Source organism: Zingiber officinale, unplaced genomic scaffold (assembly GCF_018446385.1).
Source record: "Zingiber officinale cultivar Zhangliang unplaced genomic scaffold, Zo_v1.1 ctg94, whole genome shotgun sequence".
Lineage (NCBI taxonomy): Eukaryota > Viridiplantae > Streptophyta > Magnoliopsida > Zingiberales > Zingiberaceae > Zingiber > Zingiber officinale.
The window spans coordinates 39100-60765 of record NW_024589987.1 but is presented as its reverse complement, the minus strand read 5'-3'; the positions used below and the strand labels follow the sequence as shown (position 1 = coordinate 60765).

At 34.1% G+C, this 21666-nt stretch overlaps 1 protein-coding gene across 1 annotated transcript; it reads right to left on the bottom strand.

Moving 5' to 3' along the window:
• Window positions 1-3006: 3006 nt before the first annotated feature.
• Window positions 3007-21036, bottom strand: LOC122037843 (casein kinase I-like). Its single transcript, XM_042597296.1, has 14 exons — window positions 20464-21036; window positions 20336-20376; window positions 19041-19110; window positions 18804-18952; window positions 18636-18731; window positions 18480-18550; window positions 14730-14791; window positions 14547-14610; window positions 14377-14461; window positions 11237-11363; window positions 11082-11164; window positions 10934-10997; window positions 10108-10247; window positions 3007-3532 (listed from the first exon to the last, which is right to left on the bottom strand). Exons 1-14 carry the CDS (start codon window positions 20537-20539, stop codon window positions 3248-3250), a joined length of 1413 nt encoding a protein of 470 aa, XP_042453230.1. The 5' UTR covers window positions 20540-21036; the 3' UTR covers window positions 3007-3247.
• Between the last annotated feature and the right edge of the window lie 630 nt (window positions 21037-21666).

Below are 21666 nucleotides of genomic sequence, written 5' to 3'. Positions count from 1 at the left end.
ATGTATTTCTCTCACTGCCAAGCATACCTTTGAGACTTTGTTTTGGGAAGAGGGGATGAACCTCGCATATGTCAGGTAAGTTCCGAATGTTGAAAACCTTGGGAACATAATGGGATGACGACTTGACTTAGGGAGAAACTTGAAACCTTAGGAACAAGCTATGCACTAAGCACTTAAACTAGCTCGTTAGGCTTGGTGAAATTAGTTGAATGCTTTCGCTTAATAATGATATTATTTGATAGGATTAGATGAACTTATTAAAGTTTGAGAGATAGGTATTGACATGCATTCTGGATATTGATGTTTGCTTGCAGACGAGCATAGGATTGGTCTGGAAGATTTTGATATGCATATTTTATATAGATTTTTTATCATGTATTGATGTGTATCTTGTCTCCTTTTATATTCATATATTTTATATTCTCATCTCTTTATGCTTCATTTCGATATTTTCATAGTTCGAAGAACTGCTCTCTTATTTTTCTTTTGATAGGAGGCAAGAAGGAGTGAAAAACGATGCTAAAGGCCAACTTCTGGAGGAGCGGGTGCCCATGCCGGAAATGCAAAGGGCACTAGTAGAATTCACAGTGCCTGACATGAGCGCTTGTGCCCATTGACACGGCCTGTGTCAAGCACCAGAGGAGTTCATAGCGCCCACCGCGAGCGCTCGTGCCAACTAGCATGACCCACAACAGGCACCTAGGAAACCACTATTTAAGGGGTTTTTTAGTTTTTGCAAAGGGATCTTTGGAGTCGCCTAAGGGTTCCAAGTTGACATCGGAGGATGATCTAGAGGAGATTCAATGACATCAATGTTGGGAATTCAAATCAGGAGTATCCGAAGACGCACTTAAGCTACAAGACTAAGATTTTTTTCTCCTTTTTTGAATTGGATCTTGATTGTAATTGTTTGAACTTTGATTTCTTGTTGTAACTTCATTTCTATGAAGTAGATTCTTGATTAGATAATAACCCTTTGATATATGAACATCTGTTGTTGAATCTATTGAATTTGAATGTTTCCTAGTCAATGATATGTGTGTTTATGGTTCAGATGTACTATGTAAACATAATCTCAATGCTAAAAGTACGAGATTCGTATCCTATAAAAATTTGGTGATGAACAGGAGAACTCGATCGTCCTACTTGTAGAAATTCGAGACGTACAAAGTTTGCTACGAAAGTAGATTAGTATACCACAAGGAGGCTATCATAGATCTTAATTGATCGGTTCCAATTTGTTTCCACATAGTAAGAGAAAACAAGGTTAGGGGATCGTGGAATCATGTGACAGGTCTTTTTAGGAAAACAATCTCTTAATTCTGTCACTCTAAAAGTCGATGACAAATTAGAATTGATATATCAGTGTAGTTCTAAAAGTTCACATCATATACCATAGGATAATCTACCTACATGAACCACTATTGAATATAGGAAGTCAAAGATAGATTAAGTATTTATAATCATTGAGGTGAAACCGAAATCTTAAAATTACCTTCATAAGTTGAATTCTCTTAGATCATTCTCTTCCTCTTCCTCTCTTCTTGATCCATTCATTCCTCTCACTCTTCTTCACATTGTTTTTCAAATTTTCTACATCTCGTACACTCATAACCCTATAATTAGTCTAGACAATTGTATTTGGTTAAGCTAGTACTTAAGCAGTAGTTCTCGTGGAATCGATATCTTTTTATTACTTAACGATATTTCTGTACACTTGCGGATGCATCCACATCATTTAGCAATGGAAATAAATTTTTCATCGCTAATTAGAGATGAAAATTTTATTTTTGTCGCTAATTCCTTCACTAAATTAGCGACAAAATATTGTTCGTCACTAATTTTAGCAACGGAGCTTTAGTTCCGTCGCCAATATTAGCAATCAATATTAAATTTCATCACTATATTTAGCGACGAACTTTTAATGTCGTCGCTAATTCTAGCGACGGAAATTAAATTCCATCGCTAAATGATGTTAGTGATCAAAAACATGGCGATTAAAATTTTCAATTGCTAACACTTAGCGACCAAAATTTTAATCGTTGTTTTCCTTGTAGTGAGAGTTGATCCACCAGATTGTATTCCTTGTAGTGAGAGTTGACCCACCAGATTAACACTCACCTACGCAAAAGTCAACAGTCAACTTGTTGAATTATCCTTGACAAGTTTGAGAAACAGATTGGAGAAGTTGATGACAATGCAGGACTGCATGGAGTGGATTAAGCTATTATTTGAACACTGCATGATGCAAAAGGATGATTTATGGAAGAAGAACAATCCACGGACCTGAAGATTCGACCATAGGTGAGCGCTCATGGAGGCGCAGATGGCCCTGGCATTGGCATGTTTCTTACTCCCCCATAATGGTGAAGAGGTATTCATGATCCCCTACCTCAGAGCAATGCCTGTTATCCTGTTCTGCAACAATTGTTGTAGACGCAAAAATTTGAGATAAGATAAGTGACTATTTCCAACACGCAGCCCTACATGCATCACACTACAACATGCAATAGGTCTGACGGCACACTTGGAAGCAGCAGCCAAAAAATGACAAAGGATGGAATTTCTACCCACCTTTTATGATCCTTTTCAAGACCGCCCTTTGTTCACTGGACTATGATTTTGTGTCCAATGGTGAAATTTAGATGCAATTAATCTACATCCAAAGGTTCTTTCTTCTGCAGTGGTCAGAATAATGGAATTTAAATACAAATCAACATCTACAGATTCTTTCTGCTGCAGTTGACATATATAACAGTTTCTAGGACTCTTGCATATATTAGTCATTTGTGAAACAGCTCTGTATGCATGCACAACTTCATTCCAAAATCTGAGAGAACCATGGAATCTTTTCATTCAGTTCGACATCCACACTGACTAAGCAACAAGCCTTAATCTATAATCAAATTGGAAAAGGGTAGTTTGGCTATCACAACTTCATATTATCTCCAGATTTTGCTCACAAATATACATCCGCACACAATCAGACACAAATCGTAATCAATATTAAGAGCTACACTCCATTGCCCTTAGGCTTTGATATAAAAAAAACTAGGTTGTTCCAAACCCTGTATCCCTTAATTGAATCAGAAACAGGTGATTTCTCTGAATCTAGCAGTTCAGCCATGCAAACAAGAATAGACTTCCTAATGGGCAGTACAAAGCAATACATTGCTTAACATTATCATAGTTTAGGTTTCCTATTTACAATGAATTAAGTCAGCCGATAGCAACTCGAAGTGAAATGCTAATACCCAAGCTTTCCATCGTTATCGAGGTTAAGGTCATGAAGTTCTCTGAGTGTAGACTCGTAGTCCATAGGTTGATGCCTGCTAGATGATGAATATTTGTTATCCATTAATATAGCTTGGGAGCCTCTGTGTGCTGAAATTTTAGTAAAAAATGCAGCTGCTTCTTTTGTGTGAGTGTATGACATATTTGACTCACTGCTCTGCATTACATTGCGATTGCTAGAAGCAATGGCTCGGCTCGAAGAACCACCTGAACGCCCCACAAATGTTGAACTCGATGGCTACAAATGTTGAGAAATTTCACCACGAGGGATAGAGAAAATAATAACGATGTAGATAACATTGTGTTTTGTTTCTTTTTTTTTCTAGAGATAAATACAAGAAGCAGAGCAACTAATTGAGATATTAGTACTAACAAAATGCAACTGAACATGAAAAAGGACATGTTAAACCATTTAACTGCAAAGAGAATATACAATTAAATTCATCATTGTGAAAACATTGAGATGCAATACATAATAACATAGATCATGATGATTCACTCCTTGCAATACATAATAACATCATAATGTCATGCTAAAAATTTAACAAAGTTATCCGCTACAAGATGACCATATTATTCACTCCTGCACCTTAACTACCCTTTGAATACTAAAGAATTGGACATGATGCCTGATAAAGGTTATATTCCAAGCTTGAAGGCCTAATATTTCTAGCAAACACAAAAACAAGGCACTAGTACCTGGATAAGGTCCTAGGGAAGAGTTTATTATATGCAATCTTACCCTATTTTACAAGAAGTAGTTGTTGTGACTCGAATCACCTCTAGGTCATACAGCAACAAGTTTACCATTGCGCCAAGACTCCCCTTCTATAAAATGTTATGATCTAAATTAAAAATAACCAGAAATTTGGAAAAATGTGTACATTTGGAAATTTTCAATTATGTTAGTGGAGGGATGAAAGGAAAAATGGTTAATTAGTTCCATGTTTTTTAGAGTTCCTCATACCCAAGAAAGAAAAAAAAAATGACACGGTGAGGTGAAGTGATGATGAAAGAGAGAAGGGACTTTGAATGTCTCTAATAGGCTCTTCCACATCCTGTTTAGTGCTCCCATCCCCGTTAGAGGTGCATGCATTTTTTCATTGATTTTCCTTGCTTCAATGAATTTTTTTTCTTAAATTTTTGTAGTATATGGTTCTTGATCTTTTGCATGGAGAGATTGATAAAAATGATCAAATAAATTATTTTGTTATTTGGGGAAACGTTATTTTGGTTCAGAAGAATAGGAAAGTAAATTAACTTGAGATATATACTTTATAATCCTATTAACTTATGATTATCTTCATTAAGAATTTGCTGGATACTATTTTACTCTAAATTTATGGTTGGATTATTTAAATCCTCAATCTGAAAAATTGCATTCAAGTTGCAATAGCTCTGTGGAAAGTATTATATTATGTTATATTTACAGGCTCGATATTTCATATGACTAAATTACTTTCAGCAAGATAATTTTATTAAAGTCTGAATCTTAATGTGACAAAATTTGTATTTGAAAATCTAAAATATTTTTTGAATTAAATAAATTAACATTAATATTAGGTAATTCTTGATTAGACTCTCCACAAAGGAAATTAAATTTAATCATAGGTTATAAGCCTGATTTACAAGTCAGTGTTAGGTAAATGATTTATTTCTAGAATGAGTTGAATGGTTTAGTTGTCCTTGTCTATGTTAAGTCTAATCCATTTGATAAAATAATGTGGACAATTTGATCCTAATTATCACTATTATGACCTTTTGAGTTAGTTATGATCACACACATATCTAGTGCTACGTGCAGCTCAGTTAAGACATATTACTTCTGGTCAGTTGAAAATGTTTATACCTCAAATCACATGGATCACCCTAGCTATGGAGTTGATCTTGCCCTCGAGAAAACATGAGCTTAGTTCTAATTTTGATACATTGTGGAGCGACTAAGATATTCTCGAATAGGTAATATATTTGGCTTAGACGGATAAATTGAGCTATAGTAAAATATTAGACACTAAGGTTATGAGCTAATCTTATCTTGATTGTTTTATAAGATTAAATAATATAAAAATAGTTCAATCAGCACAGTTAATTTAAGTTTGTACATCATGATCTTAGCTGACCAATTTCTATTAGTATTATTTAGTTATTTGATTAACTTAATCTTCATTATACTTACTAGTCTCTTTAACATAAATTGGTTTATCATTTCTCAACCATGATGTACACCAAATCCATAGTATTTGCATGCTTGACTTAGTTAGTTAAGCATATCCTTGTGTTGAGTTACCTAAATTCTAAATGAACCAACCTAGCCTAAGATATATGTTCTTTCATAATTAATTTATATTGTAGCAAAAGGTGATTACGCTTATCTCAGGCGCCCCTCACAGTTCATCCCCAAGTTATGTGAAGGGAGGTAAATCGGGGTCAGCTTATAGTCGATCGCCAAGTTAGCTAAGGGGGTGAGAGGGTTTTTTTTTAGGGCATGCGCCCGCAATAACTAATATATATGAACATATAGTATTGTGACACTAATAATTAATTTAGGTTAGTGGAATCAACCTAAATTAATCAAACATTGCAATTAGATTTCTATATTGTTTCCCAATTTTACTTATATACTTTGGTCTTGATAATGAAATATGAAAATATAATTGTGACCATAGTTGATCACTTGATTGTTCCATGACCTATGATCTTGTAACCCATGATCCATGATTATTCTTTTAATTTGTGAAATCTTATTCTTACGGATAGTTGATCACCCATGATTATCCTCGAGCTACTTCAATAAGCCTCTCAATAACCTTTACTATACTCATGTACATCACTTTGCCACTTGATATTCGCTGAGCATTTCATAAAGCATGCCATTTTTACTCATATAAGATTGGAATAAACCGAATGTATGGCATTATCACTTTGCAAAGTACGGATGGACGCATTGAACTGAGTTTTAATCTCAGTGGAGAAGGCACAAAAACAAAGAAAATAACTCAGAGCGATTTTTCATTAAATATAACCAAGTTACACGAGAATAGTCATCTACAAAAGTAACAAAATACCTAAAACCGGGTTTAGACAAAATAGGACAAGGTTCCCAAATATCAAAATGAACTAATTCAAAAGGAATAGTAGCACGTTATTTACTCTAGGACTCGAACTAAGACGGTGATGTTTTACAAACTAACACGGCTCACAATTTAATGAAGACATCTTTCCATATTGTGGGCAAAGCTTTTTGAGCAAAGGGAGAGATGGATGTCCCAACCTACAATGATACCTGAAAGGAAAGTGACACTTGAGCAAGCAAAAGAATTTAGAAGCAGTGTGTCAAGAATGTTGATACTTCATCCCAAAATGATGTGGCTGAACGTAAAAATAGGCATCTCCTTGAGACTACACGGGCCCTTTTATAACAAATGAATGTTCCCAAACTTTTTTGGGCCGATGCAGTTTCTACAGCATATTTTCTCTTTAACTGCATGTCATCTACACTTCACAGTGAGATCCCTTACAAAGTCCTTTTTCCCAATACCTGTTAACCCTAGAATATTTGGTAGCACTTTTTTTGTTCGGGATGTTCGTCCACATGTCGCTAAATTAGATCCCATGTCTCTGAAGTGTATCTTCCATGGTTATTCTCGTCTTCAGAAAGGTTATAGGTGTTATTACCCCAGTATTAACAAATATCTTGTCTCAATTGATGTTGCCTTCATGGAAGACACATCTTATTTTCCATCATCACCTACTCCAACTCGTCAAAGGGAGGAGGATGATTTGTTGGTGTATTCTGTCACATCCTCTACACTTATCCCAGAACCGATTCCTATCAAGTCACCTATTATTCAAGTTAATTCCGAGTGTAACCTCTTGATTCATGTCTTGCACCTACTACTTGGTTATTAAATTCAGATCCAGTCCAAAGTGATGATCTTCCTATTGCGTTACGCAAAGGTAAACGTCAATATACTTATCCTACTTCTTTTGTTTCTTATAACGGCTTATCGTCTTCCTCTTGCTCTTTTATTGCTTCACTCGATTTTGTCTCTATTCCTAAAATTGTTCGTGAGGTCATATCTCATTCTGGTTGGAAAAATGCAATGATAGAGGAGATGAATGCTTTAGATGACAATGACACTTGGGACTTGGTCGATCTACCTTCAGGGAAATGGGCTATTGGATGCAAATAGTTAGTTGTTAGATTAAAAACACGCCTTGTCACTAAAGGCTATGCTCAAACCTATAGTGTGGATTATTCTGATACCATTTCTCTTGTCACAAAATTGACATATGTTGGAGTGTTTATTTCAATGGCTACTTATCATAATTGGCTTTTACATCAACTTGATATCAAGAATGCTTTTCTTCATAGTGATCTTCAAGAAGAGGTGTATATGGAGCAACTCTTGGGTTTGTTAATCAGGGGGAGTCAGGGCAAGTTTGTCATCTTCGAAAAGCTTTGTATAGTTTGAAACAAAGTCCTCGTACTTGGTTTGGAAAATTTAGTCGGGTTGTTGAAAAATTTAGTATGATAAAGAGCAAGTCTGATCATTCTGTGTTCTATAAGGAGTCAGTAACTGATATTATTCTATTAGTTGTGTATGTAGATGATATTGTTATCACTGGAAGTGATATGACGGGAATCTCATATCTTAAATCTTTCATTTATATTCAGTTTCATACGAAAGACTTGGGAGTGCTGAAGTATTTCTTAGGTGTTGAGGTTAGAAGGCGTAAAAAAGGTATATTCCTATCTCAAAGAAAATATGTTCTCGACCTATTAAATGAGACAAGAAAATTGCAGGTAAAACCTTGTAATGCTCTAATAACTCAGATCATGCATCTCACTAGATAAGAGGAACTATTTGAACATCCTGAGAGATATCAAAGGTTGGTTGGGAAGTTGAATTATCTTACCATAACTCATCTGGATATTGCATATTCGGTTAGTGTTGTCAGTCAATTTATATCATCTCCAATCATTCATTATTGGGTAGCATAACAAATTTTGTGTTATTTGAAGGGAGCACCCGAACGAGGTATCGTATATAAAAAACATGGCCACACTCATATTGAATGTTTTTCGGATGCAGATTGGGCAAGTTCCAAAATGGATAGAAGATCTACTTCAGGTTGTTGTATCTTTGTTGGAGGAAATTTAGTCTCATGGAAGAGTAAGAAGCAAAATATTGTGTCACAGTCAGTGCAGAGTTAGAATACTATGGCAGAGTTTGTGTGTGAGATAATGTGAATATATCAACTCTTGATTGAAGTAGAACTTAAAATTTTAATAACAGTAAAATTGTGTGATAACCAAGTTGCTCTTCATATTGTATCGACTCCTATGTTTCATGAGCGAACTAAGTACATTGAAATTGATTCACTTCGTTCATGAGAAAATTCAACAAAACTATTACTACAAAAAATGTGAAGACTGAAGAACAACTCGGGGGCATCTTTACAAAAGCTTTAAGTGAGGTTCGGATCGATTATCTTTGTAACAAGTTGGGTATGATTAATATCTATGCTCCAACTTGAGGGGGAGTATTACATATAATAGTTACCATATTTGTATATATACTATTTGTTACCATATTATATCTATATATTAGGTAATATATATAGGTCAATTAGGCAAATTTGTCAATTAGCCTAATTATAGTTTCCTAAAATAGATTCTAGTTTGTATATAAATATGTCTACTCTTCAATAAAGGATGTACTCTTTTGTATCTCAAATTAACAGATTTGATAATTCTATAAGATGCCCTCAACTATCACTCATTATTCTTAAACTAAAACTCTTACTTAACTTTGTCTTATTATTGTTCTCAGAACTCTAAACTTATTTAGCATGCTCGTACACTTATATCTGTGCGACGTGGAAAATTGTGGCACTATGGCCGGTGTGCATTGCTCCAAGGAAGTTCAAGAGTTTTTCCATGTGTCACTGTCACTTGTGTCTTTGATATGCATGACTTCAACATCTTTCTTATGAATACTGACTCAGATTCTTTGAGCACTTGCTTGTGATAGGGTCCGCATTGCGTAAAATTGTGAAATTGATAGTATAGGATGCCGATCAAGAGGAGAATTCCTCTAATGTGCATTCCTTGTATTTTGTGTTTCACATGTTGACTTACACTCTTGTTGATACTATATACTTATCTTGATTTTTTAATTACACATTTTCCTGTTTAATGAGCTCTATATTTATTAGATAGCTTACTTGCACTTAATAGTTGTTTCCTATACTTTATTGTTTCAACTCTTAACTAACTATGCTTTAACTTATTCTGGGGAAGACCCACTTAACATATTAATAATATGTTGCTATTATCATTACTTTTTTAGCAGGAATTGTTAAATGAAGATCCTTTTTTTTGGTGTTGTTAGAATCATAAGTGAGGCGTCCAGTGAGATTTCTAGATGATTGCAGCTTGTAGTTCATTTGATGTAAAAGAAAAATGTATACTTTTTTATGGATGTTATAATTTTATTGTTAGTTTGTAATGGGGTGTTAACATGAAATCTCCTTCAGCATAGATACAATGATTTTTAATAATATATATATACATATATACCTTACTGTTTAAAGAGATCTACAATTGGTCTAAGATGATATCTGTATTAGTAGTTACGCACAAAAAATGTTTTTAAATCAACAAATCTTATTTGTTACCTTAAGTTCACATGATATCATTGGTCACCCAAACAGTGGATTAGCACTAACTACTACACTATAAAGAAACTATAGCATAGTCAAGAACAGAAAATAAACACAATTTTGAACAACATAAGAATATCTCACTGTAGTTTCTCTAGGAACAGCTGGATCATTTACTGCTGGACTCTTCTCAGTGGATATGTTACCAGCATTTGCAACTGGCATAGAACATTGCAAATGAGAGTTATCCCCTCTCCAGCCATCTGTCTTTGCTCCTTCGACACCTGGAATGGAATTATAGTTGCATAAAGAACTATATTCTCTCAAACTAGAAAAAGGAAAACCAGTGAAAGCTAAGGAAAATGTTGTTACATGCTAAAAAGAGGTTAAGATTATCAATTACGATGTTTCACAAAATATTACAAAGATACATCAGCCTAAGAAACCCACAGCTATTGAAGTAATCATTTTAAGCGTATGATGAAACACAGAAGCAGAACAAAACTTATATATGAGATGCCACTGAGGCAACACGGAGGATATCCCACAGACAACTAGAACTCACAAAGAAAAAGAGGATCTTTCACAGAGAACTAAAATTCATCAAAATGAATTTTATTATGCAAACGATGATTGTAAACCTAAGCAAAATTGAAAGTAAACTAAAACTGTTCAAGGAAAGAAATAATTGCATATCTAAATGGACTCAGTCAAACTATAAAAAACCAAACTAACTTGAAACTTCTACCAAAACTTCACTACATTAGTTACCAACTTAAAGTCGTAGATTTATTCTCCCTCTCCTGAAAAAAACCTACCAAAATACCCTCTTACAAATCTATAACTTCTCAGAAACCGAATTCTTAATTTGCATGAGCATGATAAAGGATTCACTTTCACTCACACACCACATAACTTATAAATTTCAACTATCATAAGTTAAGAAAAGATCAACTGTAGAAAATATTACCAGACTTCCTATCAACATTAGCAGTGGCAGGAGCCGTCACCGAGCTAGGTTCATCTCCAGAAGCCTAAAACAGAAGGTGCAACCCTATTAACTAAATAGTCAAAAAATCAAAGTCAATGGATAGAAGAAAATTTATTTTACAACTTACGATAGCTTGTGGAGGAACACCTGCAATTTGTGTCCGCTGATATTTCATAATGGTCCAATCAAACACATAGTCAAATTGAAAACCTGTGAGGAACAAAGGTATATAATGAGCCTCGCTCTGATAATTCATTGGTTTATGTAGATGTGAAAGCGCACCTTCACGGATGAAGAGTTCACGAAAGATCCTCTTAAGATAAGCATAATCAGGTTTATCGTCAAAACGTAGTGAACGACAATAGTGGAAGTATGATGCAAACTCCGATGGATAACCACGGCATAAAGCCTGTAATACAATCTTTAGCAGTTTTGTTGTGATGAAATGCAGAAAATTTGGAATTTAATATTCCTATCTGTCATTTGCAGTTTACCTCAATACATGTGTATTGTATTGTAGTTGAAAGATGAAATATTAATGTTGTTAAGAGACAACTATTACACAATATATACATATATATAGGATTCATCATAATAATATATAACTAAAACAGGCAGGCAATATGGAACTAAACTCACAACACATATAAGTACAATAAACTAATAACTCTAACAAGTCCCCCAAGCTGGAGTATAGATGTTATTTGTGTCCAACTAGCCATCACATAAGCTAGAAAAAAGATCTCATGAAAAGAAAATCACAACTAAGACAGTTGACAATAATGAAGATAAAAATGTGATACTAGTACTGCAACTTGAAGATGTGAGAATTGATCTTCAAATAACTGATGTCTCAGCTTAAGTTGATGGCATCTTTAAGAGAGATCTTCATAAGACAAAGTCAGTGATTATCTTCAAAGGATTTGATAAAATCTTCCACAGTATTCCCCATCAAACACAAATTGAAGAAATTGCACTTTGTGAGGATGAATGATAATTTATGAGAAATTTCTGAGTGAAATAAATAATTCTGTTCTAACATCCACTTTGGAGATGAGAAATTATCAGGAGAGTGACCAACTGAAGGCCAATTATCACTCTAATAAGCAAGTCAAAGAGGAGACCATGCAAACTCTAATATCTAATTAGAAGAGGATACTACTTACTAGTAGAGAGACAAAAACTAATCTATCTTTTTAAAGTTGCAACCAAAGGACATCTAATTGTTGTTTGTAGGCCAACATGACATTAGGGTTCCAACCATCTGTTCTGGGAGGAGGACGAATGTTGAGAGGAAACTAAGTTGTGAGTCATTTTAATTTGAGAGGTATCAGGAAAGATTTGAGAGGACAGTTGTTGGAAACAACTAACAAAAACTAAAATCATCTTAAATCATGCATACAAGACCAATCAAAAATGATAAGGAATGAAATAGCGGTAAATCAAGACAAATAGGAAAGAAGAATTTTGAGAAGGAAATTGTGTGTGTGTGTGTGTTGAACACTTGTTAACTCTTAGATTTTGCGATAACATATGATCTTATATTAGCTAATACGTTTTTTTTAAAAAAAAAAAAAACACTTAGTCACGTTCAAAAGTGGGAATAATAAATCGTAAATTGACTTTCTTATGTTTAGGAAAAATAATAGAAAGATTTATAAAGATTGCAAGGTCATCCCTGGATAAAACTTAACTACTCAACATAGGTTAGTAGCATTGGATATACGCTTCAAAGATAGTATCAATAGAAAGAAAATATATACAACTCCTAAAATTAAGTGGTGAAAGTTAAAGGATGGGAAGCAAAATATATTTAAGGAGAAGGTAGGAGTACAAGGATTAGGTAAAATATACGGTGACTCTAATATGACATGGGATAAGATAGTATCAAAGTTAAAAATAGTAGCTAAGAGTGTACTCGGTGAGTCAAAGGGGCATGCACCACTAAGAAAGGAATTTTAGTAGTGGAATGAGAAAGTACAAGAGAAAATGAAGAAAAAACGAATAGCTTATAAGGAATTATATATTTATAAGAAGGAGGAAAATTTTAAAAATATATAATAGCCAAGAAAGAAACTAAGAAAGTAGTGAATGAAGCAAAGAATGAAACTTTTGAACGATTATATCAAAAATTAGATAAAAAGAAGGGGAAAGAGACATTAATAGAATAGTTAAAGTGAGAGAAAGGAAGACAAAAGATCTTATCCAAATAAAATGGATTAAAGATGAATGTAATAGGGTACTAGTAAATGATGAAGAAATAAAAGAACGGTGGAAAAGGTATTTTTATCAACTTTTTAATGAAGGTTTAGGTGATCAACTTAACTTAGGTAATTTAAGTAGGTAAAATGAACATAGAGATTTAAAATATTATCATAAAATTCAAACTTCAAAAGTAGAACAAGCTTTAAGCTTTAAATGGGATGCACAATAAAAAAGTTATTGGACCAGATGATATTCCGATAGAGGTATGGAAGCACCTAGAAAAACAAGGTATTGAATGACTTACAAAATTATTTAACAAGATATTAAAAACGAAAAAATGTCTTTAGACATTTTTTTCCTTGTTTTGTGGAAAAGATCTATTCTTGGTTTTGTGTAAGGGGGAGTAAAGCGGTTCTGGAATCAGGAAACATAATTTGAAGCTGATGATTGAGGGAAGCAAAATCATCATAGTGTCACCTTGGAGGTGGGTGATGACTTCAATAGTGAGGAAGGAGGATGCAAACTCATTGAGAAATATAGGGAATTACTCAATAAAATTGCAACTATTGTCTGCCTATATAGGAGGAATTCATTGTTAGGTCTATTGTTGTAGCTTTTATAGTCGGGGAACAAAGAAGTCAAACTTTGTTAGGGTGGGGCCAAGGGAAACATCGCCAATGAAATCAAGGAGCTGGTAGGAGGAGAGATCAAGGTAGGAGCCTTGATGTTGGCTCAGTTACCATCACCAATTTTTGTAGGCTCGTGAGTGGCCTAGACAGACCCCACAACAACAATAGAGGTTTTGAAGATTGGGAAGGTGTGTTGTAAAGGAATTAAGGACTTTGGCGTGAATAGAGGAGGGAAAATTAGGAATTTATGAAGAAGGAATGAGGGGATGTTGCACCATTAAGTTAAACTTGCAGTCCTCCTAGGGTGATTAAAGAAGGAAACTTAAGTTTAAGAGAGCCCACTCTAATACCAAATTGAGAGTGATGAAATATTGTATTGTTGCTGTTAAGAGTAGATCATTGCTGTTAAGAGAGAATTATTAAAATGTATATATAGGATTCAACATATAACTCAACTCAAATGTCCAGCTTGAGACTAATCCTAACACAAATGACTAACAATACAAGTAACATAATAATTCTACCATATTTGAATGAAATGTACAAAATTTAGGAATTCATGTCCCATAATTGAAATATGAAATTTACCTCAATAGATGTGGAAACTTTTCTATCACTAATTCTTTCATACTTTTGCTTCTTATTTCCAGCTTTTAATCCCTGCCATGGGAGGCTACCACAAAACAGGTACAATCAGTGATGGAAAAAACATGCAACAGAGTGTATTCATATTATAATCAACATCAAAGGAAAACAACCTTCCTCTCAAGAAATACATGAAAATATATCCAAGAGATTCCAAATCATCCCTCCTGCTTTGTTCTTATTACCACAAAAGTGAAGCAGTCAGGCTCAGAAAAGAAATGGAATAAAGCAGATCTCTACTACAACTTGAGAAATTAAAATTAAGTCCCAAAACAATGTGGGTATAAAGCATATACCAACTCCAAGGTGAGTGTTTATGCTAGCATATCTCGCTGTTCCAGTCAAATTCTTGTTCTCCCTATAGCATGAATAAAGAGCATCAGATCAATAAAGGTATTTCACAATTGTGTCCAGAATATGCTTAAATGACCTAAAATCAAGTATTCGGAACAGAAGTGCCAATGGGAAAAAATGGTACTTTTGTGGTTTTAGTCCAGTTGGATCCAAATGACACTTACATCTATCAGACAGCATGCTAAGCCTCCACGGAATTTACAATAAAGGTACTGTGCTGCAAAACTCACAATTCTGTCTAAAAATGTGCAATAGTTTATGTAGAATCAAATATTATCTGGGAGAAGGTGGGCAATGAACAAAAATGGTATTTTTGAATTTTTTTTTATCTTATTTTGGTTTACTTTAAAAAAAAATACATCTTTGGAAAGATATGCACCTCCCCAAAAATTATAGTTATTTTGATCTAAGCATATTGTGAACTAACAAAACCCTCTTAGTCAGCTAGTGTCCAAATGTTGGAGACAAGTTTATACGTGCACTTTTATCCATATGACTCAGAAGTTTCTACAACCTAATCAAGAAATAGATGAAGCTTGCCGTTCAATTAAATCCAATTAATTGAGATTTAAGGTTTTCTGCATTAGAATGAATTTATGTTATTGTTATGTTCAAAACTATTAAACATACAGAAATCGAAGTCTCTGTCTCTAGCCCAAACCTTAGTTGGAGAATGAGTTTGGCTGAGTTCAATTATGGTTCAAGTTTAATACCGTCGAACTGCTTCAAGTTTGGTCGAAATGTATTGGATTCAACAAGTCAGACCGAGGTGAGCTGTAGTGGAGTTACTTTAAGCGACTAGGATTGAAGTAGCATAGGACCATGGTTTAAAATTTCGTACCGTGCCGAGGGTGAAACGGAAGAAATTTATGGTTCCGCCCACTGCTCGACAGAGGCACCGCTAGCCGCCACAACCTCCTGCGGCGCAAGATAAACTAAGTTAAACATAAACGTAGTGTTTAATAATTAAACTTATATTAATAATTTCAATCAATTTCTAACTATAATAGGGATAATTTAAACATGTTTAATTAAACCCTAATAAAATTATCCCATTAACTATATATATAATAAAAATTTTATTTATTTATTTATTTACCATATAGGGGCGCGAAGGGGAGCCTTGGCACAACGGTAAAGTTGTTGCTTTGTGACCAAAAGGTCACGGGTTCGAATCCTGGAAACAGCCTCTTACAAAAAGCAGGGTAAGACTGCGTACAATGGATCCTTCCCGGGACCCCGCATAGCGGGAGCTTCGTGCACCGGACTGCCCTTTTTTATTTACCATATAGGGGCGCCAAGATCCCTTTTTTAAAAAAAAAAAATATTGTATTTTTTATTTTTTTAATATTTAGGTTAAATTTTTATTTTTAATTAATATATTTTATATTTAAAAAATATCAAAATCATATCGATACGGTACTAGATACGGTACTAAAACTGTATCATTCTTATCATAAATCAAAACTCCGATACAGCTCGAAATTTTAAATCACGCATTGGATGAAACTCCACCCATGATGAATTACCTCGTCATGGCTGGTCCTAAGCTCAGATAAAGGAGGAAGGTTGCGTTAGGTTGTCAACCAATGTTAAATTATGACAAATGTTCAATGAATGAATCCGTTGGATTGTGGGATGGTGGAACAAGGTTAATTGCCTTGGAGTAGTGAATTGTAAGGTGATTGGTCCTAAGTGGTTAGTAGCAGTGTTGTCAAAATCGAGAGTTTAGGTAAAATCTTTAGAACAGTCATAAAATCGGATCATAAAATCGAATCGTAAAATCGTAAGATTTTACATCATACTTTAAATCAATTTTAAAAGAAACCTGATATATTCTTTTTAATTGATCATTAAATATTTTAATCCAAATTATAACATAAATCTACATATAGAACATTTTAATTCATATAATCATAAACTACTCGCATTTAAACTTTTAAACAACCAAATACTTACCATGAAAATACAACATAAACATAAATTCAAGTCTAAACTTAAATCTAAAGATAAATAAAACACAAGATAACAAATTAATATAAATCATTCATAGACCAATGCAAATCTAACATCGTCCCAAGCGATATCATTTTGTCCAAAATAGTTCCCTTTTATTTACGACACAAAATCGATAAAATTATCTCAAAAATCATGTTTTTACAAGTTTAAATGTGATTTTACGATTTTGATCCGATTTTACGATTTTGCTCCGATTTTACTTTAATACACAATTTTATCACGATTTCACTCGATTTTCATAAGTAAACTCGCGATTTTGTACGATTTTACGAGTTCACTCGCGAATTTGATAACATTAGTTCGTAGTGAAGGATTAACTCTCCAAAAGGTGGGTTAATACGAGATTAATAACGTATACAATAATTGTCAAAGAAATAAACTTCAATTAAGTGATCTAATGTTGATGCACGAAAGGGGGTTTATGCTATTTGATATGGATTGAATGTGTAGAACCGTTAATCCGATTTGTTAACATTAATGGGCTATTAATGGGTACAGAGCTTCATGGTGGATGGTCTCTACAGGATGAGTTAAGTATAAAAGGAAGATGTCAACACTCATGTTGGGTATCTTGCAAAATTGTTGACTTTTCTTCTTCCTCCTCTCTACCTCAATGAGAAGGACTAAGGTTGTTATCCAATCCTGCAAAAAGATTTCCGTTGCATTGCAGGAATTGCTCCAGTGACAAGTAAGGGATACAATGGCATTAGCTTTGGACTCAGGTCAGCATTCGGTTTGCTATTGTATCAATTCAGTTTTCAGTTTTGCCTTATTAAAGATGATAGCTAGATCCTATAGATGATACATCCTTTAGTTTGTTTCAATGTATCGCTATTGCTTTCAAGTAGTTGTCACCCAAAGATCACTCAGAGTGCTGCGAGCAATTTTTGTGGGTTTCCTTGTAAATCCCTTTCTTGCAGCCTGTCTTCCATTTATAAACCAGAAAATGTGTACACAGCCAATAACAGAACTCTATGTGGCTTGAGTGCCCAGGTGAATCCATCTTGACTCTTTGGCGAACCTTGGTTGTTGACTCTCTTGGTTGGGCATGTGTCTCCTTCTAACTAGTTGCCCTTGAGTCACAAGGATTGAATCATGTTCAAATTGTTGTTCACTAAGTTCACACATGTGACCCATCCAGTGACTCATAGAATCATTGGTAAATTACCTACATCACTTATTTTCTCAGATGTATTTGATCATAAGCTTGGATGAACAATGGTCAATATTCACAAAGCAATCCTTCAAGTGAAATGGAATCAAAAGCATATTTAACCATTTGGTAGCGAAGATATGGGATTCTGCAATTTGGTTTCAGGTTTGTTAGGAGATCTCTTCATTAACCAAGAGAATCAAGCATCCAATTCCATTTGTAAAGCTGTTAGCTCATATCAACAATCTCAAGAACTGATAACACAAATTGGGCAAAAGTAATCAACTCAGATAACTATGATAACATCAAATGTGACCCCACATATCAAGAATAAAAGCTTCCTTTGACATGCAACTGGAGTCGGATTTTAATTTTTTAATAAAACTAAGGTAGGTATAAGTGATTAAGCAACTTGAATACCTACAATCAGATCACATCCAATGCAAACATACTTCAAGAACAAACAAACTATTTTGACCATCTAATAAAAATATAATTTTACTCTGATCATACAATTTACCTGTAAGGAATGTGCTGATGAGTTGTGGTGTCCCTGTACTTCTTGGCCAATCCAAAATCAATAATGTAGACCTAGAAAAGGAACTCATATGTAATGCACAGGTAATGGAAGCTAGGAACAGGAATACCACAACTACAAGTACACTTGGTGAGACACCTGATTTGCTCGCCTCCCCAAGCCCATCAAAAAGTTATCTGGCTTGATATCTCGATGCAGGAAAGATTTAGAGTGAAGATATTCCACACGGTTGATCTAGAAAAGATTTCAGCAAAGGTTAGGAAAGATAACAAAAAGCAAACAAGTAACATAAAAAGATAGAAATACCATCTGATCAGCTAGCATCAGGACAGACTTCATAGAGAGTTTTCGACTGCAAAAATTGAACAAATCTTCGAGGCTTGGGCCCAATAAATCCATAACAAGAACATTATACTCTCCTTCTATGCCAAACCATCGCACGTTGGGAATGCCAGCTACCATAGTAGGATTAAACAATTATGAAACCAATCATGACCATGCATTTATTTATCTTGAAGAAGAAAAGCATAAAATTTTCATTACTTCCTCCTTGCAAGATTCTGTAAAGTTTTGATTCGTATTGCAACTGTGGATGCTTTGTCTTGACATTTTCCTGATAAAACCAAACCACATCATCATAACCTTTCAAAGCACCAAAACGGAAAACAAAAATGTAGGATGATTACAGTAAGTTATAGAAAAAGTAGGTTGAAAAATATACTGTGACGATCAAAATCACTGAAGTGACGCTCTTGAATAGATGAGATACTTTTTACAATGAGACCACAAAAGATGGTAATGAATTTCTTCATATCTTACAACAGACACATGATAGTCATGAGTTACTCCATATATCGCTTAACATCAACTTAATCTGAGATGAGTAATATGAATATTTGTAGGTATAATTCATTGGACAATGGAACATCTCCCAGAAATGAGCTACTAATGATTCATACATAAGAGCACATACAACTGAAAATGATTAATTAAGGACCAAATTACTATCCAGAATGAATGACTGAATAAATAAAATGGAAATTAGTTAGGTAAAAAAAGTACAAGCAAAATCTTCCATCCTCAATGCATGCTACTCTTCTACAGTGTGAATTATTGTTTTAGTATGCAGCGGATCCATCTAGACCTTCAAATTCACTATAGGCATTGAATTTGGAGACTCCTATTCTCACCATATTGTTAACTGATCAGCAATATTAGAGCTTCAAATCCTACAATTTTAGACACAATCCGACCTACCATCAGTGTCAAGTGGTGTTTGTTCCAATAATTTTAGGTCAGCTACATTAATCTCATCCCTCCATTGAGCTCAATGTAAGGCTATCATATAACATTAAGGTTCTAATTAATTAAATAATTATTTAGTACTTTGACTAATATTTTATCTGATCTCCTTCTACCCTTTCCACCTTCCACTCTAATTAATTCAGCACTTCTAATTTTATAATATGCAAAGCTATGCAAGTCCCAAGGCAGAATGGAAAAGGTTGAGGTCGCATTAGACCTAGATAACCGTTAAAATTATCCTACAAAGTGATCTACCTGTTTGATATACCAAATTCAAGTTAAAAACAAACACGCTATGTGATAATTTCGTTGGTACAGTCTATGTTTTCATGAAGAATTACCTATCTCAACCATTTTAAGTCCCTCCGCTTTCTTGTATATCATAGACCATCTTACCAGATTTATGCTATACAGAATATGCATTATCAGTTGAAAATTCAAACAGGACTCTTAGTATAAGCAGAACTTTCACTGACATTTCTCTGTTACTTTAGCATTAGAACGACACAGGAAAGCCAGATAGAGATGCCTACCAGCTTGATGGCTACTTCTTCATTCGTTTGAGCATTAATACCTGGAAAAAGTTATCAAAATAACAGCAATTAAAGGTTCGATTAAGATCACAACAACTAAATCCAGAGAAGGTAAGGTATAGAAAAACCTAAATAAATCTCCCCGAAGGAGCCGCTCCCAATCTTACGACCCAGGCGAAACTTGTTCCCAACTCGTGGTTCCATAACTGGCACACAGAACAGAACTTTTCTGGCAAATTCAAACCCTAATGAAGTTCAAGCACCAAAAGAAAAGGAACAAGGAATCGAATAGGCAAGCAAGCTCTCTTCCCCCCCCCCCCCCCCCCCGCGAACTACAACAAATGCAATGTGACTGCAAGGGCGATGTGATTGGGGCCGTGAACAAGAAATAAACACTGCAGAAGGAAGCAGAAAGGGATGAAATCTTCAGATGGTTGGGCGTTGCTGTTGGATTAGCTGAGAAGCGGAGACTGAATGGTAGGAGAAGGGGCGAAAAGAAACAGAAGAGGAAAAAAGAAAAAAATCTAAAAGATCTACAGTTCGATGAAGAGGGAAGTGGGACAATTATAGTTCGCATTGCTCGCGATCCTCACCATCTTCGCTGTTCGCGTACGCAGTGCATTATTCTTTGCTTTTGGCAAAATTTTGCTAGATCGGGACCATATTATTTTCATTATTCTCAGTGTGCATCAGGCTACTTGCACCCAACCGCCTTTCCTACTTTCGCAAATTTTCCGTTCTATTTTTCGATGGTGAATTTGTTGGTGAACGACATCTAAACCCTTTTTTGCATAAAATAATTTTACAATGTAATGGAGAAAAAAATGTTAATAGAGAAAAATAATTGTTTATATAATAAATAAATAAATAAATCATTTTATTTTCTTTCATAGTCCAATTGAGTGAAATTAGAAATGAGTAAAATTTCAATTCAACTCGACTGTCGAATTTAATTAATTTAAATTTTTAATTTGGTTTATTTTTACAAAAAATATTGATTATTTTATTTAATTCAATTCAATTTCAATTTAAAATTTTAAAAATCAATTAACAAATTAAATTGAATTTTATTAAATAATTTTAAAATAAAAATATTAAGTTTTTTAAAAATTTTATTAAATTAATTAAAATTTTATTAAAAGTTTTAATATTTTAAAAAAATATTCTTTGTAGGTTTGATTTATTTAATTTTAATAGTAAAAATTAATTTATTAAAAAATTAGATTAATTCGATTTTGAATAATTTGAATTGTAATACTTGACTGTAAGTGAAACTATTGATTTATACAGCTGGTGGGGACAGAGGAGCACGGTGATCTCTTCTATTTTTT

Bases quoted from the DNA above. Each gene is read 5' to 3' on its own strand.
- LOC122037843 (XM_042597296.1), bottom strand. From the start codon at position 20,539: ATGGAACCACGAGTTGGGAACAAGTTTCGCCTGGGTCGTAAGATTGGG. The intron at 20,377-20,463 runs GTTTTTCTATAC...AACTTTTTCCAG, and splicing joins CTTCGGGGAGATTTATTTAG to GTATTAATGCTCAAACGAAT. The intron at 3,533-10,107 runs GTGAGATATTCT...CAACATTTGTAG, and splicing joins CTGTTCCTAGAGAAACTACA to CCATCGAGTTCAACATTTGT.